This window comes from Tupaia chinensis, unplaced genomic scaffold (assembly GCF_000334495.1).
Source record: "Tupaia chinensis unplaced genomic scaffold, TupChi_1.0 Scaffold000251_1, whole genome shotgun sequence".
Classification (NCBI taxonomy): Eukaryota; Metazoa; Chordata; class Mammalia; order Scandentia; family Tupaiidae; genus Tupaia; species Tupaia belangeri.
This window is the reverse complement of record NW_006159731.1, coordinates 1920064-1945138: the sequence shown is the minus strand read 5'-3', so window position 1 is coordinate 1945138 and position 25075 is coordinate 1920064. Positions and strand designations below refer to the sequence as shown.

Below are 25075 nucleotides of genomic sequence, written 5' to 3'. Positions count from 1 at the left end.
AACTGCCTCCTTCCTTCAGCTTCTCTAAGCCTGCAAGTGGTGTAGTAGTGTTAAGATTCTGGTGACCCTGTAAGGGACAGGCTTCAGGTTTGGCAACTGGTGTCTGCCCTGAGCAGTGACAGAAATCATGATGAAGCTGTAATGCTTATAAAAGCAGAGGCCGTGTGGTATTCATTGTAGCATGCTCACTGCACTGAGCGCAAAGCACACAGTAGATGTTCAAGAAATTAACATGCTTACTGGAACAAGTAGTGAATGGCAGGCTATCAGACTTCCTCATGGGCAAGTTTAAAATCAGTCTGTTACATGCAAGCAGCCAAATGCGTCCAAACGGTGGGGACCTTTCTCGGGTGCTCCCTGGTGTTCCACTGAGGACAACTGAGCCTTCAAATCTAGGAGCAGAAAAATCTAGGAGTCTTTTGCAGATGTCCTGCAACAAGTACCCTTATGGCTCTGGTGACAGTAGGATTCTTCTTTTGAAAAACAAAAAGTATTGGCTCAAAGAACAGAGAGTAGCTCACGTTTAGTTAAGAAAAGCTCTCCAGAATGTTTGGAAAGGATGCTAAATTTTGGTTGATTTAGGATTTGTTTTCAGATTGCATATGGGATTAAATGTGCATTACAGCTGCTGGGTGCATAGTACGCTTGCTTTGAAAGAGCACGTTTGTGCAGTGAGTCATTCTGTGTCTTGAACCTGTGCTACCACGATTTCAGTTAAGGGTTTACAAGTTCCTATAAGCTTCTCAGAACTTTTTTTTTCTTCTTCCCTCTAAAACCACTGTAACTTCTGTGTTTTTATGAACCAGAAATCTGATTTAGTGCTTAGCAGGTTTCATGTTTCAGAACTGTACTTTTGGACCTACTGCAGCCCAACATTGACAGGCGCAGAGCGAGAAATGATGTGGCCTGGTGCTTGGTGCATCCCCAATCTTGATGCACGGGAGACAGAGTTAGAGCAGGTGGCTGAGAGGTTAGCAAAACAATTCAAGATCCCCTGAGGGATTTAGAATTTCACAGATGTCAGTTTGGCTCTGGATGACATTTAATAATTCACATACTCAAATCCTTCAACCACATATGATCACAAAAAGTTATGAAGGGTCTCCCTAAGACAAAAAAATGAAATGGATGATGTACTTTAAAAGCACATCTAGTTTTAAAAACTAGGTGGTGTTACATACTCTGTAGTGAAAGCTATTTTCTCTTATTTTTATTTGGAAAAAAAACCTTATAGCTTAGAAAAATTAGTACATTGATTCATTGTCTTTGTTTTGGAGTTTCTCGATCAGGCTAAACAGTGAACATTGCAATACCCAAAGATTATAACTGAAGAACAAAAATAATCTGAGGTTAAATATTAGGATGTTAGGAATGGCCACTAATAATGGCATTCTTTAAAAATACTCACCTTTATCCCTATAATGATGATAAGAATAATCTAGGGACATAAAACATACAAATCTTTGTAATGGAAATTCTCATAATTTAAATGAGGTATGACTGCACAACAAAAACAAAGAACAGAAATAAACTTAGGTCATGGAAGTATAGGAGCAAATTCTAACAAGAAAAATTTGTAAAAATCTTTAGAGTAGAGGCCTGTTATTGTGTTTATTTTCAACAGAACAGAACACTTACATTCTTCTGCACAAAATTGTGAACTCTAGTAGAGCAAGGATAAAGCCTACATGGGACATGATAAGTACTTAAAAAATATTTTGCTGAATGAATAAAATAAGCGCTGCTCCAGGTAGATCACCGTAGGAAGTTGTATAATCCTTCCATTCATTGCTCAAACCAATTTTGGAAGATCTCTCTCTCTCTCTTTTTTTTTTTTTTTGAGAGGTTTTTGCTATAGGGTGCGTGCGCTCGCCAGACAGAGAGAGACAGAGAGACAGAAAGTGAGAAATCACTCCCCCAGGGAGGATGACCACGCTGCAATCCCTTCTCCTCCATTCTCCTCTCAGGATCTCAGGCACGCACACACACGCGCCTGACGTTGAGTTTTAAGCCACCGGGTCTGGGACGTGAACCGCGGTCGACTACATGGGAGTTCAGCGACACAGCCTTTACGCTAACTGCTGGTCCCTTAGAGGATCTCTTTTGGAATTGCCACTAGAATAGGGGTTCTGTCTATAGACAGAAATAAGGATTTGTGTGAGCTTCCATTGGAGAGATAAATTCCATCTTTTTGTTTGTTTTTGGAGAGGTTTTTGCTATAGGGCTCGTGCGCTCGCCAGAAAGAGAGAGAGACAGAGAGACAGAGAGTGAGAAATCACCCCCCAGGGGGCATGGCCATGTCGTAATCCCTTCTCCTCCATTCTCTCAGGATCTTGGGCACACACACACACACACACACACACACACACACACACACGCTCCTGGCGTGAGCTTAAGCCACTGGGTCCAGGACTCGAACCCCAGTCGACTACATGGGAGTCCAGTGACATAGCCATTACACCAACTGCTGGTCCTTCATCTTTATTTTCACTAACTGCTGCTTGTAGTATCTTTTTCTATAATATTATGAATATAGGCAACAACACCTAGTTGGGGTTAATAATCCCTGTGATCTTGTCACCACTATAAATGACAGATACTTTATCATCACCTTAGCTATTACAGATATCTCAAAATATTATTTACATGCATCACTACTTCAAAACTGCAGGAGTTATTGGTTTCACCACCCAGTCTTGTTTAATAAAAGGCTAGCATATTATTATTACAAATATGTTCTTTAAAATATTTTGATAACTGTATTTTACTATAATTGATTTATATATCCTATATATTTTATTTTATGTAATTTCAGACATTTTTCTGAAAAGGGATTGTTAGTCTTCACCAGCACACAAAAGATGTTCGTGTTACAAAAATGAGTAAGGACCCCAGCTCTAGAGTCTATAGTACACTTTTAAATTTATTTATTATTTTTTCATAAGCATTCATATTTGAATTTTTCTTAACATTTATTTATTGGTTTCCTCTGGTACAGAGTAAGAGAAGGAGAAACATCACTAACAGGGTCTTTATGCCATGATCCATCCCCAGCCTCAGCCGGGCCAGATCAAGTTCTCTTAGAGTACAAAGTGGCCTTAGCACATGAACCAGGGATCCTCCATTGTGGGTCCAGCTGCATTACTGCTGCATCACTGTCTGTCCCTCTATAGTACATTTTTAAAGATCTTAAATAACAATTTTTTTTGAGAGTTGATTTTGGAAATAATTAGAAGTCACCTGAAGTCAAGTACAGTAAATAAAATGGGCAATTGAATTGTCATCAAAACAAAAGAGACAGGGTTCTAAAATAAAATAACACGATTTTTCTTAAATTTAATTCTCTCTTTGTCTCTCTTTGTATTTAATTTTATTAATTTAGTTCTCTCTTTGTTCTCTCATATATATATAAAATTAGAAAAATAAACTTGCACTTGCATTCCATATTTCCACAAACTTATAAAATTCATTTATCTCTTCCATAACTAAAAGAGGAGAACAAGAGACATAACACCCCAAAAGGGTTTTGATGCTATGACCCAACCACCAGCTTCATCTAGGCCTGGGCTCATGTGTACATGCCTACAGAGCATTGTGTTTTACCACTGTGCCACCATCCAGCTCTGTATATATAAATTTTTTGAGCCTTTTCATGTGCAAGTTACTGAGCTACAATAGAGTCTAGGGATAAGGTCTGCCTGTAGAATTATAGGTTTGGTGGAGGAGGGAGGTGAAGGCTCCTAATCAATGGTAATGCCACTCCACATTTTAAAGATGTTCATCTTTAAGGTAAAAACTCTGATGCATTAAAATATTTTCTTTTATTATTTTACCTTTGCTTACTGCAAAGTAAAAAGATTTCTAGAGTCAGGGACTCCCTCTTCCTTTGATTTTGCCTTTATAGTGCCCAATATTTGCCTGTGGTTTTTCTATCTTAGGAATGTGTTAAATGGAATTAATGCTAAGAATTATGTCCAAAAGTTCACATCTGTTTTTGCAATTTGAATTTATTTTCTCAGAGTGCTGTTAAGTTTAGGTTTTCAAAATGCTCACAAAAATGTACTTACATAAGAACATGCATTTATAAAGGATCAACAATACATCCTAAATACTATACATAACAGTGATTCTCTGGATGAATGCGTTCAAACTTCTAACCCAGATGGCAATAGCTTATAGCCCTCTTAATGAGGCACTCTTCCTACAAAACCTAATATCTGAACAGGAGAGGTTAGATTACAGTAGTTTAGCAATTTCTTAATTCCCACTAGCTGCAAGAGACAAACCTCTCTCTATGTCTGTGATTTCTTTGGGGTCCTGATTGAAGAACAAAAGCACAAAGGACATTTGGACCTGTAGTGCCTTTTCCACAGCACTGAACTCTGCAGTGTGGACAACTTCTAAATAATTCACTTTACAATTAAGCAACATGACTAATGAAACAGGAAAAACAGATTATTGAAACAGAACAAAGAGTTCAGAAGTGAAACCACCTATTAAGCAAAATTTTGTAACAAACCAAAAGTAAATTAGCAAAATGTGATTAAGTCCTTAGGGTAGGAATACCTTCTTTAAAAGGACACTAAAAGCAAAAACAATAACAGACAAGGATGATCATTTTGATTATATCATTGAAAAATTCTTGTACATGAAAAGACATTTTGGATAGTTCTAAAAAAAAGGCAAGGCTGTGAAAAAATATATACAACCTAATAGCAGACAAAGCATTAATGTTCAGAAAATAAAATAAATTCCTATGAATCAATAAGAAAATGACAAGTAATCTAATAGGTCCATGGACAAATTATTTAAAATGCAAGTTTCTAAAGGAGATATAAAAAAGACTATTGTACCAATGAAACGATGCACAATCCCAGAATTCTGAGAACTGCAAGTAAACAACAACTAGAATATCCAGCAACACACAGGAAACAACACTACTGACACTACTAGTGGGGCTATAAATCAGTAGTTATTTTGGGGGACAACTAGGCAGTGTGTAGTAAAAATATATAAATATATACTCCCCTATCCAACAATTCTCCTAGAAAAATGCTTGCAGGAAATACTCAAAGAGGATTGTACAAGAATACTTTTCAGAATATTATTTATGATGGTAGAAAATTGAAAACAATCTAAACTTAATTGCAGTTTGACAAACATGCAGAGTATGGTGTTTCTTATGTACATTTGTACTGCTTCCACATTCATGGATTCAACAAACTGTAAATCGAAAATATTAAAACAAAAAATAACAATACATCTATCAAATAATATAGATTAAAAAATACAGTATGACAACTATTTACATAGAATCACATTAGAAATTAGATATTATGAGTAATCTGGAGATGATTTAAAGCATTTGGCTATACCATGTAATAGGTTATATACAACTGCTACACTATTTCATATAATGGACTTGCGCATCCATGAAATTTGGTATCTATGGGGTCGGGATTAGAGGGGAGCCCACCAATACCAAGGCATAACTGTTATACTCCACAGTTTCTATTCTATGCATATATCTAAAAATTAGGAAGAAGACACATCAAATAGCATTTTGGACAAAGACGGCAGGTTTTCTAGTATTTCTTGTAATATTTAAGGTTTTATAAAGCAAATGTGTTCACGTATTACTAATTTAAGTAAAAACTAATCATATAAAAGAACTTTTCTAAGTCACTGAACTCCTGTCAGGACACTCTCTAAAGTGATACCTCATGTTTCATTTTGCTTGAACAGTTATAGAATGGTTTCCAAAAATAATCTTTGTTTTCTCCCTTCATCTCTCTTCATCTTCTTTAATTTCAGCTTTCTCATGTATTTGTTAAGGAAGTTGTATTTCTATTAATTGCTTCTTTATCTTTAACCATTATTATGATAAGCTCGGGAAGCTTTCCTTTAGTTACTCCTGGAAAATAATTTTATTAAGCTGTGTAGGAGTATGCCTTGCCCTTTCCTCTTGCCTTTAGGGAACCGGATGCTTCACTAGCACTGCTTTATCTTTTCCATCATTGCATTTGGCTTTGCTATGTTTGCTTCCGGGTATTTAGCAGATGTAGGGTGTGTGTGTGTGTATGTGTGTGTGTGTGTGTGCGTGTGCACACGTGCGTATGTTTTAATTGTTCCTGCTTTCATGCAATGGAGACTACCTGTGCTTGCAGCTCATTGATTGAGAGATGGGGAGAAGAGGAGACTGGTTGTTCAAAATGTTTGGAAGCCTGGGCCAGCCCTATAGCCTAGTGATGAAGGGAGCCAGACCCCTTATGGAGGACTGTGGTGTGAATCCCTGCCCCAGTGGCTTGCAAAACATGTTGGGAACATGTACATGTACATGTGTGCCTGAAATCCAAGCGGGATGTAAAAGTAGAGGAGAAGGTACTGCAGCATGACTTTGTACCAGGGGGGAGATGTTTTCTCTCTCTCTGCCTCTCTCTTTCTGGTGAGTGAATGTACCTTCTGGCAATTAAAAAACCAAAAAACAAAAACTGAGAAGCCAAATAGAGGAATGCCACCAAAGAAAGACTAAGCTGTGTTCTTTCCATTGTCCTTACTTCCTAATGGCAGAGACCTAGGAGCCCTTGCAAATTTATCCTGCTTGGCTCACACAATGACCTCCCCCACCAAAAAAATACATACACACACACTCACATACTATTTATATATATATATATATATATATTACATATATATACATATATAATACACATATATACATAAACATATATATATAAATATAGAATACATCGAGAAATAGTTACACATGTATAAATATATATTATGTATTTAGAATATAAATGTAATTAAAGTGCATACGGTACAAAAAGCATAGGGAAGCATTAGCAGTTTTCAGATGGATTTCAGACCTGCTATGGCAGGGAGAGGGAGGTCACTGAAGAGGAAGCTGTGACACTGAGTAGGAAGTGTTCCTTTTGAGGCTACTGCTCTGTGGGACCTGCTCTCTGAGTTTGAAACTCTATGGGTCCAAATGCGATGTACTAGCAGGAGGAGTCTTTTCTCAGAGGTCACTTTGCATGAGGAGAAACCACGGACTGTTCCGACTTTAACCACATGCTAGCTTCCAGGTATTAAAATGACCGCTCTTAGAAAGATCTGTGTCTACTTTCAGGGACCAGCAGTTGGCATAATGGCTATGTCGCTGGACTCCCATGTAGTTGACTGCAGTTTGTGTCTTGGACCCGGTGGTTTAAATTCGCGCTGGGCGCTTGTATGTGCATGCCCAAGATCCCGAGAAGGGATTGTGGCATGGCCATCTCCCTGGAGGAGTGATTTCTTGCTTTCTATCTCTCTGTCCCTCTCTGTCTTTCTGGCGAGTGCACACACCCTACAGCAAAAACCTCTCCAAAAAAAAAGAAAAAAAGAAAAAGAAAAGAAAGATCTGTATCTACTTTCATCTGTGTCTACTTTCATTGTCTTTACCAGCCAGGGGCCTCCTGGGTGGAGGAAATAGGGAACTAGGACTTTGTTGGGGGATGTTAATTCAGTTGATGGGTGGATAGAGTTGGTCTATCAGAGGAATTTAGCTTTAGGGTATGAAAGACTGCATGTGCCATCTTTTTATAATAAATAAGGCCCAACTTGGGGAGTGAAGGCAGGGATTGGAGGTGGAGAGAGTGGTTGGCAGTGTGCCTAAAGTCTAGAAGTTCTCAATCTGCTACATAAACTGTAGTCCCTTGAGTTCCCTGTTTTCACACCATGGGCAGAGAGAGATCAGAATATACTATCTAAGTTCTGGTTCTCAGTTTTAAAGCAGAAGCTTAAAACACTGCAGTTCTCTTTCCTCTGGGGTTTGGCTTTAAAAACCACTAAAGATATGGGGGACTAAAGCAGCATGTGACCACAAAGTTGTAAGGCATCCAACCTCAGACCCAGGCTGAGAAGCAGGGGCTTTCTGGTGTGGTCATTAATGTCAGCCCGGAGGAGGCCTTTATTCAGAAGGCTCTTCACAGATGAGGGGTCCAGCTCAAGTAAAAGATACTAGGGGGCTTGTCCCAACTCATCGTCAATGGCCAGCTGGATTCCATGAAAATAGTTTCCTATGGCATGTTTGAGTAAAAGTGTTTTTAGTGTTATCAGACTTAAGATTGTCAGATATTCTTACTAACGTGCAGCCAAACCAAGCACGTTTATATAAAATTTCATTAAAAAGTAGATATTGAAATTTATTTTAAGAAGCTTAAAGAAGCTTGTCAAAGAAATCATCTGGCAAATGAAAGTTATTTCTACTCAGAGTGGATCTAATAAAACCATAAGCTACTCTGGGGCAGCTCTGCTTAGTGCCTGACCCACGCTTCCTCAAGAGTGCTGAACTGTCTTGTAGGAAGCCATCTACAATATTATCTTTGTAACATGACGGGAGCAGCAATCGTGATCACTGAGGTTAATAACATGGCCTCTGGAGCAGGTAGTCTGGAATTGTTACCTCTCCATCACATCACTCAGATGGGGCACGAATGATGGCGTTGACGGCCATCTAAGTTTCTGGGACTCGGAGGATGAGAGAGAACAATATATATATCTCACTGTCTAGAGGAAGTTACAGAATTTCAGTTGTTTGATAAATGCTTAAGTACTTAATGCAATAAAATCCTTCCTTATTAGATGCTACCCACACCCATGGTGGAAATAATTTTCTGCCTGAAGATTAATAGAAAGATGCAGGCCTCCTTTTCAGGGCAGGAACACAAAAGTGTGCTCTATCACCTCCCTGTACCATATGAGAGGAAGCACAGAGGCTCAGAAAAGCCCTTCCTTCCACCCTCCATGCAAATTTTCCCCTGTTGCTTGAGAGAACAGACTCACCTCATTGTCCTGATGATTTATCTCACTGAGGTTTGACTGTTGCAACAGGACTGTTAGGAGCCTGTAAGGAAAAATAGGAGAAGCAGTTTAAAAGAACAGACGGTCGTGCTTGTAGAATCGGTAACAAGAACATGGAATTAGAAATATAATCAGTTTCAGGCCAGCCCTGAGGCCTAGTGGTTAAGGGAGCTAGATCCCACTGCAGTTCAACTCTTGGCCTTAGTGGTTTGAAACACACAGGGAGCAGGTGGCACACACCCCAACACATAATTGCCAGAGACAGGAAGTTTGCCGCATTGAGAAAAATAGGCCACGTCTATGTTTGCATGTGCCCCAAATCCTTACAGGATGGAGACATGGAGAAGAGATTGACCATAACTCAATGGGGATGGTTTCTCCCTCTTCCTCTCCCTTTCTCTCTCTGGCAAGCTCGCATGCCCTCTTGCAAAAAAAGAATTAAAAAAAAATTGTTATGAGGCTCACTGACTCACTGGAGAGACAGAGAGGGAGACGGGAAATGAGAGTGTTGCAAACCCCTTTTCTTTCATTCTCCTCTTGGAGTTTTGGGTATGCACATGTACCTGGTGTGTAATAAACAAAAAAATTTTTTTAAAAATAAATAAATTAGTGGGAAACTTTCAAATGAATATGAGAATCTTTTCCATTTTTTCTGGAGAAAAGGCACATGGAAAAGAAGCCAGTGTTTCAGGTAAGAAGGTGCCTATGAGGAATACCTGTCTTCTGCTCCTACGTTCTCTCCATCTTAGTGCTCCTGGAAGAGCCAAAGGAAAAGAGAAAGGAAATCCTAAGGCTCATCTTTTTTTAAAGAATTATTTTATTTATTTATTTATTTATTTATTTATTTATTTATTTATTTAAATTTGATCAGAGAGGAACAGAGTGAATGAGAGAGAGAGAGAGAGAGAGAGAGAGAGAGAGGGAGAGTGAGAAAGCAAGAGAGAGAAAGAGGGAAAGTGAGAAAGCAAGCCAGCAGGTCTGGGACTTGAACCACATTCAGCCATTTGGGAGTCTAGCGCCCCTAACCACCATACCTCCTGCCTGCCTCCTAAGGCTCATCTTACTCACCAGTCCTGTGTCACCCATACATGCATGTTAAGAATCAAAATCATCAAAGGCTTATCCTATTCATTTTACATAAATTTATAGAGTGCTTTCCAATTACTACTTTTAGGTACACATCATGGTTTTTTTTTTTTTTTTTTTTGAGAGGTTTTCGCTTTAGGACACATGCGCTTACCAGACAGACAGAGAGAGACATAGAGACAGAAAGCGAGAAATCACTCCCCAGGGGGGATGGTCACGCCGCAATCCCTTCTCCATTCTCCTCTCGGGATCTTGGGCATGCACGCACACGCACCTGGCGTGAGTTTTAAGCCACCAGGTCCGGGATGCGAACCGTGGTCAACTACGTGGGAGTCCAGCAACATAGCCATTACACTAACTGCTGGTTCCCACACATGTCATGGCTTTTAAATGCACGGATTATACTAGGAAGTATTCAGCATTTGTAAGTATTCATCATTTTTTGTAAAATATACAAATATCTAAGCACGAGATGACAGTAATCAGTGTGAAACAACTCTGAGTGATTCTCAAGATCAAACTTTTTTTTTTTTAAGAAAATGATGTACATTTTATTTGTTGGAGGGCACGTGGGCTTATTAGAGACATATGGTTGAACAATTACCATATGACCCAGTAACTTGTGGGTACATACCCGTTACAAACAATGCTGCATTTGCTATTCTCCTTCATTTGCTATCCATAATCTATTGATAATGTGCAATATTCTCCACAATCAGCTTATCTAGAATTTTCAGAAACTTCATCTGACTTCACATCAGCACTCAGATCACTCAACTTTAACATTACATAATGAATAATGGTATTTTTAATTTTTACTTTTTTAATTTGCCAGAGGGTGCATGTGCTTGCCAGAGACATGGAAAGCAAGGAGTCCTCCCCACCACACCATGGGGCATGGTCACTCCACAATCCCTTCATTTCTCACTCAAGATCAAACTAAGATTGACTAAGATCAAAACTCCATCTGTGAGAGAGAGGCAGTTGAGCATAGACAGTGGTTAGGGGCCCAGGCTCTGGAGCCAGCCTGCTGGCTGCCACTGATGAACTGGGACCTCAGGCAAGTTACTTACCCTCGGTGCCTAAGCTTTCTCCTTATCTGTGAGATGGAGGGAATCAAAAGTACCCATTTAATAGCTCAGTCTAAAGATTACATAAATTCATATGCATAAAGCATTTAGAGCATGCCTGAAACACAATAAATGCTATTTTTAGAACACCTAATATAGAAGTTTGAGCCCTGGCTCCATCTCAGATTGCCTGGAAAGATTTTCTGAAACAACAAATACCTGGACTCTGTACTTGGGTTTTCTAACTCAGTAGGTCTGGGGAAAAGCCTCTTTTTTTCTTTTTTTTAAAAGAATTTTGTTTTTATTTAACTTTGTTTATTTATTTTAATTTGACCAGAGAGTGACAGAGTGAGAGAGAGGGGATGGAAGGAGTGAGAAAGCAAACCCTGGTCAGCCATGTGAGAGTCTAGCACTCTTAACCACCACGCCACCTGCCGGCCCCAGAAAAGCCTTGTTTTCACAGTGTAAGAAAGTTGGCTCAAATTCTGGTAAATAGCCAGGTTTGGAAACTAAGGAGAATTGTGCTGTATAAATTAATCAATGACTACTCATCAGGATGATAAAGAATGGTGTCTCCCATCCAAGTACTAAGCAGTACTAACCCTACCCTACTTAACTTCTGAGATCAGATGAGATTGGAAGCCTTCAGGGTGAAATGTCTGTAGAAAATAAAGAAAATAAAGAATAATGTATGGGCAGACAATGAAGGAAATTCAGAAATTAGTTTTGGAAGAATTACTTAAAGAATAAAATTGTTTAGTTTCTTCTCCAATCAAATGTTCATTGTTTCTCTGTTTAGTTGACTCCCTAAAGCCCTAAGTACTAAATTGTCACTTACAATAAAGAAAAAGAAAGATGGACTAATCATATTGTCTTAGAAGTAAATGAGACACAGTGAGAAATAGGGGCAAAATAAATATGAAACTAGAAATGGAAAATTACTGACGATAACATGTATGATTAATCCACTATGCAGTACATTCTGGATGGGAAATCACATTTTAAATGCTGTGACAGTGCTCAGTGAATGAATGTAAATTAATTAATTAAAAGCATAAATAAAGAAAAAAGAAAAAAAATAAGATAATGTAATAGGTGGCCCTTGGTAAAAATAAAAATTGAGCCAGCCCATGGCATGGATATTAAGGTAGCTGTATTACACGTGGCCAACTGTGTGATTTGAATTCCAGACCCAGCAACTTGAAAAGACACCAGGCAAATGTGTGTGCATGTCCAAACTCTGGAAAGGAGGGAGAGATGGAGGAGAAGGGCTTGTGGTGTGACCACCCCCCTCCCTCATCCCTGCCAGGGTGCTTTCTCTCTCTCTGTCTATGGTGGGGAGGCATGCCCTTCTGGAAAATTAAAACAAACAAACAAACAACTCTATGAAGTTATCTATATACTGCCAATGTTCCAATTTTTTGAATGCAAACAGAATAAAAATTTTCTGAAAAATTAATAAAAAAGTAAATGAGACACAAAGTAAATGAGACACAAAGAGATCTTAAGCAGGGATGACCTTCTGGTTATTTTCTGTGGAAATGAAAAAATTTAGAAAGCCTATGGTTGGTGCAGAAGTGGGGTTGTGGGGTTGAGTCAGTGAGGAAGCGCCTGGTGTCCTCAGTGTCTGCCAGCGTCTGTCCTCAGTGTCCTCAGCATCCCCGCATCATGGGGACGGCGGGCTGAGTGCGAACAGGCTGGCTCCGGGTGGCGGAGTGACAGATTGAACTTCAAGTGTGGGAAGAAACACACCATCCATCAGATGACTAGAAATCACCACAGGACCACAAGAAATGTGGGAAAGCAAGAAAATACCTCTCCTCCAAGGGAAATGAAAAACTTCTCTTCATCCATAGACAGTTCAATGGAAATCATGGAAATGTCTGATAAAGAATTTAGAACATTCATAATGGTGAAGCTAACAGAGATGGAAGAGAAGACAGACAATGAACTACAGAAGAGAAAGGAGAAAGGAGCTGCCGAGTTTCAGGAGGTGAGGAAATTCTTGCAAGATCTGAAAGAGGAATTTCACATTTTACAAAAGAATCAAGTGGAACTGTTAGAGATGAAGGCTATAATACAGGAAGTCAAAATCTCCCTTGAAAGTATTAAAAGCAGACTTGATCAGACAGAAAATAGAATCTCAAACATAGAAAAGAAAATTGCTGGCCTAGAAAAATCCACCACGAAGACTGAGAAAATTGCCCAAAAATTTGAGAATAATATACGAGAAGTACTAGATACCATCAAACGTCCAAACATCCGGATAATTGGCATTCCAGAGGGTGAAGAGACTCATAAGGGCATTGATAATCTATTCCATGAAATCCTGCAAGAAAACTTTCCAAACCTAGAGAGGCACTCAAAGATCTAGTCCCAAGAAATACAAGGGACCCCAAATAGAATCAACCCAAGAAGATCTTCTCCAAGACACATTATAGAGAATGAGAAAATATATTCAAAGTGTTAAGGGAAAAGCAATTTCAACCGAGAATACTGTACCCAGCAAGATTATCCTTCATGTGGGAAGAAAAGACAAGAACATTCTCAGATAAACAAAACTTGAAAGAATTTACTAGCACCAGACCAGATCTCCAAGAAGTTCTCAAGGGAGTGCTACGTCAGGAAAATTAAATGTAGACACACAGAAATAAGAGTTCAAAAACTAAGAAAATGGCCAACTTAATCGTAGGGACAAGTCTGGAGTTGAATATTGTATCCCAGAATTCAATCTGGAAGATTGAACCACAACAGAAGATAGATTAAGTACATGAGACTGAATTGGTGAAATAGCATTCTGTGACTTTTGAGTAAAACCTTGCTGATTTTCTTCTAGGCTTTGTTTTCCAGTTTTAAGGATTTATTTTTGTCCTGTCTTGAGCTGCTGATAGGTTCATGTACCTACTATCTGAACAAAATCCCAACCTATTTCTTAAAGCTCCTGTTTTGTGCTATGATGGTCCAAGAGTACTTCTTCCATAACTCCCTAGCTCAACTTCCCCTGAACCCCTTGTCAACTCTGCCCTACTTTCTGATCTCTGAGGCAGCAACGTGAGACTCACCTCATCTCAGATATCAGGACCGCAGGCCTGGTACTTGGCATGAATGCTCCCGAATAGGCAGTGCATGAGAGAGAGGTTCACAGAGGCTAGGGCCAGATTCCTTGGCTAGAATCCCTGTTTCATACCAATAGTCATGACTTGGGCAAGCTATGACAGAAATTACATCTTATCTGTAAAATAGAGCTACTTCCTAAAGATTTATTGTGACTTTAAATGAGTCACTGCACACAAAACACTTAGAATAGCTCTTATGTGCCATAATTCATTCTATATGATGATTAACTTTTTAAAAGGTTTTACGCTCTGCCTTCTGGGTCTCCTCTGATTGCCATTAGGTGATTGGTGAGAGACAGAGAATATCAACTAGGAGCATCATGAGGGTAACTTATTTCTATGAGTGTTTCTGTTTTGCTGGCCCCTTTGGCTCTCAGATCTGGAGCTGGCCAACCTAGTGATGGGTGGGAAAAACGATTCTCAAGCCAGCATCTGCCATTCTTGTCCCCGAGGCTGCCTGGATGTATGTGTGCTGTAGTGAAACGTCCTCTGCAGGTTAAAACACATCACCTGGGCCCCATGAAAACAATTTTCTTCCTCGTTCTGGCTGTAGTCAAGAGTGATGAAGAGACAGAGCTGCTGGCTCTTTGTCAGGGGAAAGAAAAAAGAAAAGAAGAGAGGAGTGGAGAGGAGAGGAGAGGAGAGGAGAGGAGAGGAGAGGAGAGGAGAGGAGAGAAGAGAAGAGAAGAGAAAAAAGAAACCGCCAGCAACCATGGAGACCACAAAAAAGACCTTCAGAGAGTCCTGTGGCTACTTTCAGAGGAAATTGCCCCTTGCCTTCCAACACTAGTGTGGGTAGCATTGTCCAAACACAACTCTGTTCTCTTTGGAGCTTTGTCTTAATAATCAAGCCCCTCTTTCACATGGGCAACTGCTCAATGTCCCAGCCAATGGAGCAAGAAAAACTGTAGGGAGCTGAAAGGGATAAAACTTGGACCTGCTGAGAAGCAGAGGGTTCAGAGCATGAAGGAGAAGCATGAGATGAAACCTGTGCTCCTCTGCTTTTGTCAACCCAACTTGTCATAATTATAAATCACTTATCCCGCATTAGCTTCCATCCCGCTGAGTTGGGGTTCAGCTAAAGGTGTAGGTTGGAACTGATTGCTTTGTAAGGGGATTGTTTCTATCAGGGAACCAAAAATTTCTCTGGAAGCAAAAGGCTAGTTGAAATGTCCCTTTGGCTTGTTCATAGCAGCCTCACTTTGCAGCTCCTCGGTGAGTAACCTCTCGCGAGCACCAAGCAGAAGGAGCTTGTTATTAGGAAATATGAGAATCAATGAACTTTAAAAACCAGTATGAATACCTGAACACAAGGTCACCTTCTGGCCTGTACATAGTGCTTAAGATTAGGCGAGGGCGGCCAGCTCTGTGGCCTAGTGGTTAAGGTAGCTGGATCACACGAGGCTAACAGTTTTTTGAATCTCATCTCTGGTGGCTTGGAAAACATATCAGGAGTGTGTGAGTGCATGCTTGAAATCCTGATAGGATGGAAAAATGGAGGAGAAGGGGTTGTGGCATGACTGTACCCTATTAAGGACTACTTCTGACCTTCTCTGATGAATGCACGTGCTTCTAGCAAATAAAAAGATGAGGATAAATATGCATATATATGCACTAACAAAGGTAGCAAAGGGTGTTTTGGGGGAACTGAATGGTTGAGTTTAATGTTCATGGGTCTCTGAGGTCTGGCAGCAGTCCACATCCCAGAGTCGACACAAATAGAAGTGCTTTTCACACCTGACAAGCTCTGTGCAAATATGTGTGCACGACAGTGAGATGTGGTCCTGTATGCCCACAAGCCTGTGTTTACATACATACTTTTTGGATCTTTGAGTGCAAGGTGAAAGCCAGAGTGGGAACTGGTGGGATGGCAGTAGCAGGGTATTTAGCAGTGATCTATGGCATATATTTCTATTTATCTTTCTTCACAATCATCATCATTACTACTAGTGTTGCCACCCTCATCATCATCACTCACACTTTCTAAGCACGAATGAAGTGTTAGATGCTGTGTTCAGTACTTTCCATGGATTTTCTTCATTTTTCTTTCTTTCTTTCTTAATTTATTCTTAAATTTTGTTTATTTTTAGTTGCCAGAGGGTGCCTGTGCTTGCCAGAGAGAGAGAGAGAGAGAGAGAGAGAGGGAGAGCACCCTTAATGTGTGGTCATGCCACCCCTTCTCCTCCATTTCTCCATCCTGTTGGAGCCTGGCATACATGCACATATGCCCAGGATGCTTTTCTACTAACAGAGCCAGGATTCAAACCATGATCAGCTATGTGGGTCTGTCTTCTTTAACCACTAGGCTATGGTGCCAGAATTCTGTACATTTTCTTGTTTACTTGTGCCTACTTATTAATAAGGTAAGTACTGTATTCACACTGTTTTCTAGAAAAGGAAGCTAGACAAGCCTTGATATGTCAACTTGCCCAACATAATACTGCCAAGAGACAGAACCAAACTCAACACACTCAGATTCCAGAGTTGGTACTCCTAGCAGCTCTTTGCTTCAACTGAGCAAAGATGTTAGGTGGTTTCCAGATACATCTGTAATACAGTCATCCCTCTGTATCTGCAGGTTCTGCATCTTCAGATTCAACCGTGGATTGAAATATTTGAAAAACAAATGAATTACATCTGTACTAAACATGTGCAGATATTTTTCTCATCATCATTCCCTAATCAATACAGTATAACAACTATTATGTCATTAGGAAAGTCATGATGTTTTTCTGTTTTTTATGCAAATATATTTACATAGCATTTAGATTGTAATAGGTATTACAAGTAATCTAGAGATGATTTGCTTAGAACATGGTAAATATCAATGTTATCTTCATCATCATCATTGTTTCTGCAGGTTAAGTGCAGATCTGTAAGAGGGACTTCAAAAATTTGTATAAAAGTGTAATTAGGGCGCCAGCAGATGGCATAACGGTTACATCACTGGACTCCTCGTAGCCTACCACGGTTTTAGTCCTGGTCCTGGTGGCTTAAAAAACTCAGGCTGGGGGGACCAGCAGTTAGCATAATGGCTATGTCACTGGACTCCCATGCAGTCGACCGCAGTCTGAGTCCCGGACCTGGTGAATTAAACTCACGCCAGGCACGTGTGCGTGCGTGCCCAAGATCCCGAGAGGGGAATAGAGGAGAAGAGATAGCAGTGTGGCCATACCCCCGGAGGGTGATTTCTTGCTTTCTGTCTCTCTGTCTCTCTCTGTCTTTCTGGTGAGCTCACGTGCCCGATGGCAAAAAAAAAAAAAAAAAAAAAAAAAAAAAACACAAAAAACCTCAGTCTGGGTGCATGTGCTTGCATGCCCAAAATCCCAGAAGGAAAGTGGAAGAGAAGGAATTGCAGCATGGCCATCCCCCCGGGCAGTGATTTCTCACTTTCCTAGGAAGCACACATGTCCTAGAGCAAAAGTCTCTCTTTAAAAAAAGAAAAAAAAGTATAATTAAAGTTTATGTTGATGGAAAAATCAAAGCAGAGTAATCTCACAAGATATCTTTTAAACTTATTTTCTAAAGACCATGCTTGGGAAACAGTATTTTTTGGTGACTGAATATTTTTGTGGATTGTCTAAGAAAGTCATTCATTTCTCTTTTCCCTCTAATTCATCAAAAGGGAACTATCCTTTTATGACGTCTATTGATTGTTAACTGTCTGGACTTGCTGTTTCTTGTCTAAATATTCTTGTTTTGTTGGGCTTTGGATCATTTCTAGCTTTCTGTTATTTCTGGATGTAGTCCAAGATAAGAAGAGGCAAGCCATGGGACTAGTCCCGGAATTTCCCAAGCCCCTTTCCATTACTGTAAAAGAAATTGAAATGAAGAAATCTTGCTATCCCTCAACTAGGAAGATTATGGCCTTGGTCTCCTCAACCCCTACAGAGTTTTATGTTTTTGTTCTAGACATGGGGTGTAGAGGATGAGGCATATAGAAAACACCCCCTGTGGAACTAAGAAAGTACCCTCAACACTTCTGGTTCTATAGTAGGAAGTGCTGTCATCAGCTGCTCTCAGGGGCTTTCAAAAGGATGAAGACAGAGGCCATTTAGACCCAGAGAAATGGGAAGTTATCCTTGGTCTGGACAAAACTTTTTCCTTGGTTGCTCAATTGTTTTACAAAAATGTGGCCTTCTCAATCATACAATATATTTGGGTATATTTCTTCGCATGTCTTCCAGGAGCACACACTACTGGTTTTCCTGCTAACCTACTGGTCTTAATGCCTCAGGCTCCTTTGTTGTCCTTTAATTCCTATAAATGTTGGCATGACCTTGGGTTTAGGCATTAACCTTCCTGTCTAGTCACTGTTCTTCTATCCTGTTCAATTTTCTTATGGCAGTGGTCATTATCAGAAATTATCTCATTTCATCATTTACCAGTGGGGTACTTAACTCCTTCACCAGACTAACTCTGTGATGTCAGAGACACTGTCTTGCTTACTGTGGACCTGTAAGGGACTAGGGCAGTGCTTGGTCCATAATAAGCACTCAGTAAATAGTTATTGTGTTAATAGTGGACTGATTAATTAAATAAAGGATTTGTATGAATTATTTTAAAGAAGTACTTATTTAATTTATTATTATTATTATTATTATTATTATTATTATTATTATTTTAATTTGCCATAGGGCACATGCACTCACCAGAGAGAGACAGAGAAGAGAGTGTGAGGGTGTGGGGACTCGAACTGCAGTCAGTCATGTGATATTTCAGTATCTTAATCACCATGCTACCGGCTAGCCCCATATGTGTATAGATTTTGATGATGACAAATAACATTTCTTCTTAAGTGAAAGACTAAGAGAAAAAGATTTTATCAAATTATGAGGGGAATGAGGTTAGAGTTTAAAAGAATTCCAGAGTATTTTCTTGTGTCCTCTCTGCTGCAACCCCCAAAACAAAGGAAACAAACAAAAAAGCAAAAACAAACAAACAAAAAACAGAAGAAAGAATTGATTTTGCTTTTGTCAGACACAGAGGGATAGCTTAGATGACCTTCCAGTATAAGTGGAATCCCTCCCTCCCAACTTGAGTGTCTGTGAACCTGGCTACTTACCTCACATCAGGCTCAGCAGTGGCAGCATGCAGTGGCAGACGGCCATTTTTATCTGGGATATTGTGCTTGGCACCATTTCTGAGCAGACTGACACAGCCTTCAAGCCAACCCTGAAATACAAGAGCAACCACATCATTATATAACAAGCTCACATAATGTAGTTCAATGAACCTTCTCTAGTTTTTTTTTTTTTCCCTAGCCTCCTTTGATTTGACTAAAACATATTTTATTTGACTTGAAGTGGTTATAGACCTTTATCATGTTTGATGAAGACTGACCCTAGAAACCCTCCTACTCCCCCTCCCCCTGTCTAGAGTATTCCACTTACATACTCAGACCTCAGGGCCAAATGTGGCACATATTAGGGAGTGATTAGCCAACTCTGGACTCTCATTCTGCGGACTTAGCTCCAAATCATGCTTGTCAATAGTACACTTTGATGTTATGGTCCAGTTCTAAGAATTGGATTCCTATGTCAGTTCTAAGTCCCAGCCTTCACTCTCTGACCCAGTTTATCTATGTCTGATAAATAGGTCTTGGTCCTATCTCCCAAATTCCTCTCCTAGTAACCACAAGGATAGTATCTTGTGTTTTCTAGTCAATCTCCCTCCCAATGTGTAGCAACCTAATCTGAGCCCTTCTACTTTGACTGGGCCCTTGCCTCCTTATTGACTGATCGTTTTGCTACTTATAGCCTGAATCCCTTCATAAAGGGTAAGTTTTACACATCTTTGAATTCCTGAAGAAATTGTGTGAACTCCCTGTTGTCTATAAATTGTCCAGATTGAGACTTGATGCTGTCACATCCCATGCTTGTTCCCTTCTTGGTTAACACTTACAGTTGGATCATTTTCCCACTTGCTCCCCTTTCAAAGGGCAGGTATAATCTCAGACTAGCCCTCCCTCTCTGTTCAATGCCATTATAACCGATACTACCCTACTGATAGCTATATAGGTCTGGCTTGCCTGCTGAAAAGAATGCCTTCTACACTCATCCAGACCCTCTTGTGTTACTCACCCAATTCTAAGGAGGACTACTATAGATGAAACTACTATTATGAAAAATAATATAATACTATTTTTTTCAGAAACAGAGTCCTGCCTTCTTCTATTTGTGTATAGTTAAGGCTTCAGACTGCCCAATAAGATGAGAACGAGAAATCTTCATTTCCTACTATGAGTGCAATATTGGAAACAATAAAAACTAAAATGCCAGCAAAAGCATAAGAAAAGAACATTGTGGTTTTGACAAGTCTGGGAAAAAATATATCAACAAAAGTACATCAGAATTCATAGGTTATAATATTGAATATAGTTTTTAGAATTGACCAATAATATTTAAGTTTTAAGTAAAAACAAATATTTTTTGGCATAGCCAGTCTTGAACCATAGATAACAAATGTATTAAATTTGTTTTCAGTTGCTAGTGTTTAAGTCATCAAGTTCTCTGACTGAAAGAAAAAAATATATAATTAGGAGACCCAAAAGAAAGGCATGCTGGACAAATTTTAGAGTTGCCAAAGAAGTACAGTTTTTAAAAAGCAGATTTTTTGGTAGGGGAAGGTTCGACAGTTTTTAATAATTTTGCAATATTTCCTGGAACTCTGAGTGTGTATATGTGGTTTTCTTTTTATTTCTTCAGAAAAAAAAAATCAGAAAGCTATTGAATATATCTGAGACCCTTGGTCACTATTCAAAGCCAACAAATGAGTTTTCTACCTACTACATGCTGATTGATTCTACATGTATATCTCCTGTAGTTGTGATAAACTTTAGGGATTGTTTTTATTACATTTTACAAATGAGAAAAAAGGCACAAAGAGGTAAAGTGTTTGCACAAGGTCACACATCTATGATAAGCTGACTTGTACACTGCATTGGGAGCTATGAAGGAGACAATTTCTCAGTGCCACTTTTACAAAGTTTCTCTCTATTTGAAGTCAAATATTGTCAGGAGGGAGTGACTGGTGAACTTCACGGTGTAATCCCCAGGACACACTCTGTTTCCAGTTAGCCTCTACAGGGAGGGATCCTGCCTTGGGGAGCCATATAGAGGTAGGGACATCAGTAAGAGTGTAGTACATGGTGTCATGCAGCATGTTCCCCTCATGAAATTCCTTAGAATGAGTTCCTTGAAGAAGTATCTACAAAGGTACTGCCTCCCTAGGCTCCAAGGGTACCAGTCATCCATTGCCATTTAGGAAAGACTTCTTCCCAGTCCCTTGCATAGGGGACCAACCAAAAAAGTTTGAAATTTGGGGGCCAGTTCCATAGCCTAGTAGTTAAGGGAACTGGATCCCATATGGTCAACCACAGTTCAAATCCCAGCCTTGGCAGTTTGACGAACCCATTGGATCCATGTGTCAGTGTGCCCCAAATCCCAAGAAGATGGAGAAATAGATGAGAAGGGATTGGGGCATGACCACACCCCATTGAGGGTTCTTTTCTCCCTTTCTCTCTCTCTCTCTGTCTGTCTGGCAAGTGCACACAACTACTGGCAATTAACAACAACAGCAAAACAGACAAATCTGAAATATTTAATCTTAGAAGCTTGAAACAAGCACATTTTGTTTTTACTATACGCTTGTGCCAATCAACTTTAGAAACAACTTCTACTCTCTTCTTCCAACCCATGATAGAAATTTTCTCATTTCCTTAGCTCAGATACCAAAAAAAAAAAAAAAATCTTTAGCAAGAAATTATTGGCGTGCTAGAAGGGAGTAGTCCTGGGAGGACAGTCAAATGCCTGTCAGAGATGTGGGATGTGAGCTCTATGCACAGACCAGTGGCTTTCAAACTTGAGTGGGCATAAAAATTGCCAGGAAGGTTTATTTTGCATGTAGACCCTGCCTCCCACTCCTCTAGTTCTGCTCCCAGAGCATCTGATTACAGAGGTCTAGGGTATACCCCAGGCTCCTGTATTTGAAATAACCACCCAAAAGGATATTGACACAGAGATCTGTGAATCACACTTGGAAAAATTCTTCCCAGATTTGTGTATGCATCCAGAAAAAGAGGGCAAGCAAATAGAAAATGTAAATGGGTTCTGGAGAAAATCTCTGTGAGAATTAGGCAATGCCTCATTGCAATCTACACTAGATTATGTCAGGAAAGGGTGTTTGTCAGGGTGGGGAAGTGTTTTACTTCAACGGGGGCCTTTAAAGGGTCTGGCCCTGGATGACTCTACTGCCGTCAATGGACAGTAATAGCAAAAGCAAGAAGCAGTAAATGCAAGAAGTTATGTCAGCAGCTACAGTGGTCACGATTTCTGGTGCTTTATTGTAGAGAAGAGAGTGATGACTTCCATTTGGCAGTTAGGACTTGTTTGACACAAAATCAAGGCAGCTGCTGGACCTCCCATACGAATTATAGGGAGGATCTGAGAGGAGAGGGTCTTGAGGATTTCAGTAAGGCTTAACCACACTTGCTCTAAAATTGAGAAAAGTCAAGCATGAAGTCTCTAGTGGAGAGGACTAGCATTAGGCCAATTTTTAATTTTAATTTTTCATTTATTTATTTTTATTATTATTCATACATGAAATCACTATACATCATTTAGATTGTGAAGAGACTTTACGCAGCATGATATACACTTCAGTCCAGCCCAGTTGAGACCACCATACGCATCCTCATCTACAGATAATAGACCTTATCTGTGTCCCACAAGTGTCTTACCTCTCCATTTGCCCCCCAAATTTCCTACACTCTTCTCTCTCACACTCTCTATCCACTTTGTCGCTAGTGTCCATTACAATTTAATTGAGTGCTGCTGTGGGCTAAGTCCTATGCTTGGTATTGACCCTTAACATTCTAGTACTGGGGCTTAATCAGAATGTGTAAAAAGTGTAATTTTACCATTGTCGCACAATGGTAAAATGAATATCCCTCAAGGTCGACCCACATGGGAGGCTTCTAGATTCACATGTGGAGATATCCTTGAGTAAGCTGGAAAAGTATGTGCCCATAATTTGGCTAACTGAGGCTGAGGGTAGGCTGGGGCATCAAGACTGTATTTGGTGTGCTATCTCTCTGTCTCTCTCTCTCACTCATGGAATAAATTTAAAAATAAGTTCTAGTTTTTCCCTCACCCACTACTCCCACCCCGAGGCTGGGACATCAAGACTGTGTTTGGTGTGCTATCTCTCTGTCTCTCTCTCACTCATGGAATAAATTTAAAAATAAGTTCTAGTTTTTCCCTCACCCACTACTCCCACCCCAACTCTTCCCAGTCCTTATCATGCCTCACATTCCTTAATCTTTAGAGCCTCCACTTAACTAATCTTACCCCACAAATGTTAACTGGATCTTCAAAGTGTTACCGCCCTCTCAGCGTTATTTATGGAGGGCATCCTTAGAAGCATCAGATGAGTTCAGAAGTGTGCCAAGGGAAATTTCAATGCTAAGATAGAAAATGATCTCCATTGGTGACATTACCTCTATCTTAGAAAATGATTACAGCCAAAATGGCATAAATCCATGAAACTGACTCTAAATACTGGATGCTAACAACAACTGGAGTAAAGTTTCCATTTATGTTTCCATTGGTGAGTGGCATATATCCAAGAACACTCTTCTGCAAGTGGGACACACCCCATAATGACAGTGTTAGTACACTCCGTTCCTCAGCCCCTGAGACAGACAAGACTTGGTACCAGATAGGTGGCTAAGCATAAGCTTGTGCGGCCGTAAGCATCCTGCATGTTAATGTTGGCTCCCATCTTCAACAGCAGCTTCACTGTGTCCACTTGACGTCCAGAAACCGCGTGCATCAGGGGTGTACATCCTGGAATGAAACATTTCAACAGCTCTTAAAAATGTTTGACTTAATGAAATTTATGAGCAGACTTTGCCTGTTCATTAATTTTTCTCTTTGCAATATAAACTCAGCTGTCAAACTATACAAGGCTGGAGATGAAGATGATTGTTGCTACATTTATATAAACTATGATTTCTTTTTCCTGAAGTTTTTATGGTCTTTTGTAGTTTTGTAATAATTGGTTGTTAAAGCATATTGTGTGATTGATAAACACTGCCTATGACTGCCTTGAGAATCAGTATAATTTGGGACATAACAGACAGTTTACTCTGACTTGGCTTGAACAATGTAGAATCTGGACATGCCTTTGGAAAACAGCTCCAGCTGCAGACAGGGTCCGCACACTTATATAGCGGGAAGTGACGGTGACCTCACCTTGGGTTGCACAAATTCCTCCAAAAGGGCCACCTGTACTGAAATACTTCTTTATTTTCAGAATCAATATAGGCCAAGATTTTTTTTTAGTGTGTTTTCTCCCTGAATAAAAATAGAGATAAATTATGCATTCTGATGAACTTTGCAGAGGTGTTGGAACAACCCAGCATCATAAGGCAGAATCCAGGTGCATCACCCTCCTTTAGGGGAAGAAAGCAAACCTCAGTCACAATCTGCTGCCCAGCTGAGTCTTGTTTGGAGGTCTTCTGATTGGAGATTCATGTTGAGACTGTGATTCTCTTTGCAAGCTCTGACCTCAAGATCTCTGGGAATGAGTAAGTGATGGTATTGCTGTGCTTACTGAAATATTGCAGCTGGCAACACGATTTCTCCCTATTTGTTTTTTAATAAAAAATTTTAAATTGTTTTATGGTTTACATTTAAGGCTTTAATGAGTATTGAGTTAATTTTTCTATAACTTTAAACTTAGGCTGAGTATGTTTGCCTTCCTTCCTTCTTCCTTTTTGCTTAAGGATATTGAATTTTCCCAGCACCGTTTGTTAAAGAAGCTGCCTTTCTTTTACTGAGCTATATTTTCACCTAACTCAAAGGTCAGTTGGGCAAATTTGTGGGAACTTTTTTCTGAGTTCTCTGTTCTTTTTCACTGCTCTATATGTTTTTATTTCAAGTGAGGAAGGGAAAG

At 39.7% G+C, this 25075-nt stretch overlaps 1 protein-coding gene across 1 annotated transcript in view; it reads right to left on the bottom strand.

Annotated features, from left to right (window-relative positions):
• Nucleotides 1–25075, bottom strand: part of ANKRD55 (ankyrin repeat domain 55) — a 68298-nt gene that overhangs the window by 38117 nt on the left and 5106 nt on the right. Inside the window, exons 2-4 of the mRNA XM_006148983.2 lie at nt 23834–23964; nt 19182–19291; nt 8827–8887 (exon numbers count right to left, since the gene is read on the bottom strand). Of these exons, the coding sequence (XP_006149045.1) occupies nt 8827–8887; nt 19182–19291; nt 23834–23964 (302 nt within the window). The remainder of the gene's footprint in view (nt 1–8826; nt 8888–19181; nt 19292–23833; nt 23965–25075) is intronic.